Raw genomic sequence first — 8184 nt, 5'->3', positions numbered from 1 at the left:
AAAAAAAAAAAGTTACCAGGCCTGCAAACCCAGTAGGACCACCCAACCCATTTCGCAATTTCATTTCACTCCTGTGCTCCAAATCCCTCTCTAATGTTCCAGCCCAGCTGGACTCAGTGCCTGCAAGAAGGGATCTGCATTTTCCCAACTCTGGGCCTTTGCTTACAGACCTCTTAGGGGGTGAACGGGACAGCTCTGCCCTCTCTCCCCAGCATACTGCAGTCAAATTCTCATCCTTTAAGAGCTATTTAATGCACCACCTCCTCCCTGAAACTTCTCCTGACTTATTCCCAGCCGGGAAGGACCTCCTCTCACCCCTGCCCCACGAGGAATCCATGGATGTGGGTTTGTTGTTGTTGTTGTTGTTGTTGTTGTTGAGACGGGGTCTCTCTCTGTTGTCCAGGCTGTAGTGCAGTGGTGTGATCTCAGCTCACTGCAGCCCCCGCCTCTTGGGTTCAGGCAATTCTCCTGCCTCAGCCTCCTGAGTAGCTGGGATTACAAGGGTGTGCCACCATGCCCAGCTAATTTTTGCATTTATAGTAGAGATGGGGTTTCACCATGTTAGCCAGGCTGGTCTCAAGCTCCTGACCTCAGGTGATCCACCTGCCTCAGCCTCCTACAGTGGTGGGATTACAGGTGTGAGCCACCGCACCCGGCCTAGATGTGTTATTTTACATAGCAAAAGAAACTTTGCAGGCCAGGCAAACGCCTGTAATCCCAGCACTTTGGGAGGCCAAGGCAGGTGGGTCACCTGAGGTCAGGAGTTTGAGACCAGCCTGACCAACATGGCAAAACCCTGTCTCTACTAAAAATATTTTTTAAATTAGCTGGGCGTTGTGGCACATGCCTATAACACCAGCAAATCGGGGAGGCTGAGGCAGGAGAATCACTTGAATCAGAGAAGCTGAGCTTGCAGTGAGCCGAGATTCCACCATTGCACTCCAGCCTGGGTAACAGAGTCAGACTCCATCTCAAAAAAAAAAAAAAAAAAAGAGAGATACTTTGCAGATGTGATTAGGTGAAGCATCTTGAGATGGGGGAGGTGATCTGAAATTAGGGATGGACCCAGTGTAATCCCAAGAGAGAAGCAGGAGGGTCAGCCTCAGAGGAGATGTGATACTGGGACAGGGGACAGGGGTCACAGTGATGCAGCCATGAGCCAGGGAAGGCAGCAGCTTCTCAAAGCTAGAAAAAGTGAGGAACAGACCTCTCCTGGAGCCTCGAGAAGGAACTAGCCCTGTGGACATCTTGATTTTAGCTCTGTAATTCTCATTTCAGACTTTCTTCCAAACTCTGAGATAACGAATATGTGTTGTGTAAAGCCACCAAGTGAGGGGTAAGTCATTACGGTAGCAACAGAAAACTAACACAGGTCTAGAACCATCTGGTATGTTTTCAGATTGGTCTCAATGGACTGGTCAAGAGATTTATGCCATGAGTTAGACTCTCTGAAGAATCTGGATGAATTACACATTGAACACAGGTCTGACCCTCTATTGGTACGCAGGATTGGGCATTAGGTCGCCTCCTGGTTGCCTTCACTATCAAACGTTACTCCAGAGAGACTGAAGTGATAAACTAGGCTTCCGGAGGCAGGGCTCCCAGGACTGAACGGGGCCCTGGGGAAACCCACCCCACATATGCAGCCTTCTAGATTAGTCCTCCAGCTCTGCCCCTTCCCTGGAGGGACACAAACAGGGTGGAAGGGATGAATGATTCCTGGTCAGCACTCTCTGACGGGTGACCCTGGGCAAGACGATAGAATGTTTCCGAGCCTCAGTTCCCTCCTATGGAAAATGGAACTAAGAACAGGCATATTTTGCATTAGCACATTTTGCATTGCTATAAAGGAATACCTGAGACTGGGTAATTTATAAAGAAAACAGGTTTATTTGGCTCACAGTTCTGCAGGTTGTACAGGAAGCAAGGCACCAGCATCTGTTTGGCTTCCGGCAAGGGTCTCAAGGGTCTCAAGAAGCTTTGGTTCATGGCGGAAGGCAAAGGGGGAGCAGGCACGTCACATGGTGAGAGAGAAAGAGAGAGAGGAGGGAGGGATCTTTTAAACAACCAGATCTTCCATGAACTAATAGAGAGAACTCACTCATCACCACGACAACACTAAGCCATTCATGAGGGACCCACCCCATCACCCAAACACTCCCCCTAGGCCCACCTTCAACATCAGAGGCTTCAACATGAGATGTAGAAGGAACAAAACATCGAAACCGTAACACTTACCTATCCAGCCATACTGTTGTGAGTCAGAAGTGAGAAAATGTGTGTCTAAAATTATATTCCAGGCCAGGCACAGTGGCTCATGCTTGTAATCTCAGCACTTTGGGAGGCTGAGGTGGGCGTATCACCTGAGGTCACAAGTTCGAGACTAACCTGGCCAACATGGTGAAACCCCATCTCTACTAAAAATACAAAAATCTGCTGGGTGTGGTGGCACGTGCCTATAATCCCAACTACTTGGGAGGCTGAGTCAGGAGAATCACTTGAACCCAGGAGGCGGAGGTTGCAGTGAGCCGAGATTGCACTATTGTACTCCAGCCTGGATGACAAGAGTGAAACTCAAATAATAATAATAATAATAATAATAATAAAATAAATTATATTTCAAATGCTAATTGTATCAGCCCTGTGTACTAAATGAGCTTGTCCTGGTGAAATAACCACCTCCTTCCCCCAATAAAACCCCTGACATTGATTTCAAAGCCCTGTAAAGCTGTCAGCCTGAGAGTATGCTGGTTCTTCTCTTGCAGGTGAAATCTATTACAGGAGCAAATACCTGAGAAGCGATACCTACAACGCCAATATTGAGGCAAACAGGATTGTGGTGTCTGAATTTGGAACAATGGCCTATCCGGACCCCTGCAAAAACATATTTTCCAAGTAACTGCCTGTTTTAAATCTGAGCAAATTTCATGCCTTTTGCTCTCCTTGATGGCTGAAATAACCAGCATTTGCTCCTCTAACAATTCTCATTAGGGTGTACGAAAACGCCACATGACTGCCCTTTAACCAGAGGTGCTACGCAGTTCTTGATCACTGACTGCCAGAGAGGCTAAGAGCATTTGACAGATTATTAGAAGCCCTCCCACATGGCTGGTGGGAAAGGAATTTGGAATCATCTGTCAAAATTACAAAGGCACATTCCCTTCAGCCTAGAGGTCTATTGCTTGCATACAAAATGACACATGCAGCAGGTATTTGTCATTTATGGCTGCATCTTTTGTTATAACAAGTAGCTGAAAACAACCCAAATGTTCATTAAAAGAGGAGTGGTTAAATCCGTAACAGTAAAACTGTACAAGAAAATGCCATGTAGAAGTAAAAAGGAAGGGGAACGTTCTCTTTGTGCTCTATAGGAACATTTCCAAGATAGACTAAGTGGGGGGAAAAAAAAAAAGGAAGGTGTAGAAAGAGCACGTTATAAGACGCATTTTGTGTGAAAAAGCAGGAAGAAATCTAGATTAAATTTTGCTTGTACATGCATAAAGAAACTACGAAAGGATGCGTAGGGGATGTGGGGCAGATGGGTGGTGAGGAGAGGGAGAGATTTTTTGCTGTATATATTTTATTTCATTTTATTTATTTATTTATTTATTTAAGATGGAGTTTCACTCTTGTTGTCCAAGCTGGAGTGCAATGGTGCAATCTCAGTTCACCATCACCTCCGCCCCCCCAGGTTCAAGCGATTCTCCTGCCTCAGCCTTCCAAATAGCTGGGATTATAGGCACCCACCACCACGCCAGGCTAATTTTTATATTTTCAGTAGAGATGGGGTTTCACCATGTTGATCAGGCTGCTCTTGAACTCCTGATCTTAGGTGATCCACTCACCTTGGCCTCCCAAAGTGCTGGGATTACAGGCATGAGCCACTGCACCTGGCCACTGCATACATTTTAAATAATCTGGGTTAGGATCCATAAGAATGTGTTACATATTTGACAATTAAATTATTGGCCAGGGAATCAGGCCTGCCATCAGTATCTTCTTTCTGAAACTCTCTAGACATAGAAGAGTCATGAAAGAGTTGAAGGGTAGACTGGCCCAGAGATGGAAGATTGCTTCTGCTTTTTTGAGAACTGAAGTCATCTCTCCCATTCCAGTATCCAGCTCTAGGGCTGGCTCAGAGCAAGCACTGAATTCACATTTGCAAATAGGAAGTGTGGGGCAGGAGCCAGTGGGAAAGGAGGAGGAAGGAGTAAACGAGTTTAAAACAACCATACTTACCTGGTAGGGGAGATACCATAATCAGGAATTTAAAACCATGACCTGGAGGTCCTGGAACAAATCCTCCTTGTTGTTCCAGTATTTGCCAGTAGGAGGAGCACTCCCCAGTAAAACGATCCAGGATTTGCCAATTTCACCACCGATAAACCCCTCTGGTTTTTCTTTCTTCTTGCTTCGAGTGTACCTTCTAAGCAAATGAGCTATGTGTTCTTAACTCATAATTAGTTTGTTTTCCTTTTTAAATTAAAAACTAATTTCCTGGATAAATTCGAGATAACCAGTGTGGACTCACGTTCCTGGCAAAGCCGTTATCAGCTGCCTTGTTAGGCTTTGGGAGCCGTTATGGGTTCATGTATGATTTCCGTAACACTTCTTGACATACTTTGGAACAGTATGTCTTGCTGGCTCTGATGTCGGAGACCTTTGGGTTTTAGGGAACCCGAGAGGGATCAGCGGGTGACCATGGCATTCTGGCTGACTCACTTCTTAGCTGACTCAACCTGGGGATGTCTTTGGGGAACTTGATATCTGAGTTCTTAGGATTCCTCAAGTGACCCATTGGGACCCAGTTGCTTTTTCTTTCTTAGTTGAAGTAAAGCATTTTTACGTTTTGGGAAAAAGAAAGCCATCAAGGACAGACTCCTCTGGCTGGGTGGACACAGCCACTGACTCTGTTGATTTGCTTTTCTCCCCAGAGCTTTCACCTACTTGTCTCACACCATCCCCGATTTCACAGACAACTGCCTGATCAACATCATGAAGTGCGGAGAAGACTTCTATGCGACCTCAGAGACCAATTACATCAGGAAAATCAACCCACAGACTCTGGAAACCCTGGAGAAGGTATCAACACATAAGTAACCCAGCATCACTTCCTGACTCAAGAAAGGGAGGGTCGGGGACAGCCGGGGTGAGGCTGCTCAGCCTGAAAGGAGCTCACCAGAGGGGTCCCTCCTCTAACACCGTTGGATCCCGTGCCCTAGCGCCACACTTAGTGCTAGATGCTAGGCAGGGACTGTGTTGTGTTTATCTTTGTGTCTGTTTCAGTTTCCTGGGGCTGCTGTAACCAAGTCCTACAAAAAAGTTTGCTTTAAACAACAGAGATTGGCCGGGCGTGGTGACCTACGCCTGTAATCCCAACACTTTGGGAGGCCAAAATGGGCGGATCACCTGAGGTCAGGAGTTCAAGACCAGCCTGGCCAACATGGTGAAACTCCATCTCTACCAAAAATACAAAAATTAGCCAGGCGTGGTGGCATGTGCCTGTAATCCCAGCTACTCTGAGGCTGAGGCAGGAGAATCGCTTGAACTCGGGAGGCGGAGGTTGCAGTGAGCCCAGATTGCACCACTGCACTCCAGCCTGCATGACAGAGTGGGACTGTCTCAAAACAAAAACAAAAGCAAACAAACAACAACAACCAAAAAAAACAGAAATTTGCTGTGCCACAATTCTGAAGGCTAAAAGTCTGAAACCAAGGTGTCAGCAGGGCCATGCTCTCTCTGAAGGCTGTAGAGGAGGATTCTCCCTGGCCCCTTCCTGGTTTCTAGTGGTTGCCAGCAACCCCTGGTGTTCCTCAGCTTGTAGATGCATCCCTCCAGCCTCTGCCTCAGTCTTCACACTGCCTCTCCTTACAGGTCTATGTGTCCAAATGTTCTGCCTTTTCTTTTTTTTTTTTTTTTTTGAGACAGTGTCTCGCTCTGTCGCCCAGGCTGGAGTGCAATGGCGCGATCTCAGCTCACTGCACTCTCCTTCTCCCGGGTTCAAGTGATTGTCCTGCCTCAGCCTCCTGAGTAGCTGGGACTACAGGCACCCACCACCACACTCAGCTAATTTTTTGGATTTTTGGTAGACACGGGGTTTCACCATGTTAGCCAGGATGGTCTTGATCTCCTTACCTCATGATCAGCCCGCCTTGGCCTCCCAAAGTGCTGGGATTACAGGTGTGAGCCACCGTGCTCAACCATGTTCTGCCTTTTACAGAGACACAAGTCATTGCATTAGGGCCTACCCCACTGCAGTATGACCTCATCTTAACTTAATGACATCTATAAAGACCTTATTTCCAAGTAAGGTCACATTCGCAGATACCTGGGGTGAGGACTTCAACCTGTCTTTTTGCAAGACACAATTCAACCCGTAACTGTGTTCATAATTCTTGGTACTGAGGGAGTTCAGTGAGAATTTGAATGAATGACTCTGTTGAAACACCTGCGATTCTCAGCGAAATCCTACCTTCTATTGACCTGAAGAGGGAGGCATTAGGCAAAAAGCGAGGGCACAAAAATAAGTGCCCAAGCACATACATTTCCTGGGAAGAATCAAGTCAACATTTTGGTGAAAATCAATAGACCCACTTTCAATTTTCTCCAACTGCCTGTTCAAAAGTCCGATGTCTCCGCAATACATTTTAACGATCTGTTAAAGAGATAAGGCTTTTCTTAGCTGTGAAATTATGTCCAGCTGCTTTTAAGCTAGATGGCATCAGTCCAACTGATGACACTTTCCACAGGGCTACAGAGAGGAAATGCTGGAAGAGAATGGGGTTATCTGACTCTGGGCTGGAGGTTGTGTATTTCTAGGGAAGGAAGGGCAGACGGTTGGTCTGCGGCCGCTCCATCATTCTGCAGCTCTGGATTGCAGAGTGAGGGTGATTATTCAGCTCATTCATCGAGCTTCACTTTGACCAAGTGTTTTTGTAACCTTTCCATTCCCAGAATAATCCTCTAAGAGAGGCCTAGAGATTTATGCTTCTATGCAATGCAAAACGGCAGAATTTAAGCCAGAATGACAGAGCTGTGGCCAAGATTAGCTCGAAGGCTACCTCTCTGCCCAGGTCATTGCTCAGATCTTTCTGCAGTGAGGAATCTTGTTTCCATGTTGAGGATTTCAGCAAGGTCAAGCAGCAGGATTGCAATGATAGCCCCAGAAGCATACCAGCTCCCTAACTCCCCTGCAACCTGTTAACTGTCTGAGCCCCTCAAATCCCCAAGTGAAGTCGTATCAGGTCACGAGAGTGAAAGTCTTTAAAAGCAAATTCTGTAACGTTTTCAGATGTGCAAAAATATCCCTCATCTCTCTGAAGCTAGAATCAGTCACGTTTTCACGGGATTTCAACCTTTCTCCTTTGAAAAACCAGTTGATGTCATATCTTGCAGATTGATTATCGTAAATACTTAAAAAAAAACAGGAGGTGTCATATCTTGCAGGTTGATTATCGTAAATACGTGGCGGTAAATCTGGCAACGTCACATCCCCATTATGATGAGGCTGGAAATGTTCTCAACATGGGCACATCCATTGTGGAAAAGGGGAAGACAAAATATGTGATTTTTAAGATCCCTGCCACAGTACCAGGTAGGCCACTCTGGGGAATCGAATAAAATACCAACAGCCAAGGGTGGCTCCTTCTGAAGAGTTCTGTTTTTCGTTGATGACACAAGACTCAGTGTGGTACTTTCTCCCATGGATTATTCAGATGACCATGATCTCAGTACTTTCCTTTAGAAGAAAAGAGGAGTTGCTGGGATTCCTCTTGGAAGAAATAAATCCCTTTACTATTCTAATTTCCTTTTATTTAGGCTCCAGGTTATTATTTTATTAGTTTATCCACCCATCTACTATCCATCCATTCATCCATCGTCTACTTACCATCTAATCATTCATTCATCTACCATCCATCCATTCATGCATCTACTCACCATCCATCTATCCATCATTCATTCATCTACTCACTATCCATCCACCCATCTACCCACCATTCATCCACCTATCCATCACCCATCCACCATCCGTCCACCCCACCCATCCACCACTTACCTAGCCAGCCACCCACCATCCATCTATCCACCACCTGTCCATCCATCCACCCACCATCCATCCACCATCCATCTACCCACCCACCTGCCCACCCATCATGAATCCATTTATCCATCTACCCATTCTCC

The 8184-nt window shown here is 46.2% G+C and overlaps 1 protein-coding gene across 1 annotated transcript in view; it reads left to right on the top strand.

Moving 5' to 3' along the window:
• The window catches only part of BCO1 (beta-carotene oxygenase 1), a 62945-nt gene that overhangs the window by 29759 nt on the left and 25002 nt on the right, over positions 1 to 8184 (top strand). The window contains exons 4-5 of the mRNA XM_011990070.1: positions 4935 to 5082; positions 7447 to 7594. Coding sequence (XP_011845460.1) covers positions 4935 to 5082; positions 7447 to 7594 — 296 coding nt within the window. The remainder of the gene's footprint in view (positions 1 to 4934; positions 5083 to 7446; positions 7595 to 8184) is intronic.

Source organism: Mandrillus leucophaeus, unplaced genomic scaffold (genome assembly GCF_000951045.1).
Source record: "Mandrillus leucophaeus isolate KB7577 unplaced genomic scaffold, Mleu.le_1.0 Scaffold37, whole genome shotgun sequence".
Lineage (NCBI taxonomy): Eukaryota > Metazoa > Chordata > Mammalia > Primates > Cercopithecidae > Mandrillus > Mandrillus leucophaeus.
The sequence above is the reverse complement of the archived record's forward strand: the minus strand, read 5'-3'. Positions and strand labels throughout refer to the sequence as shown.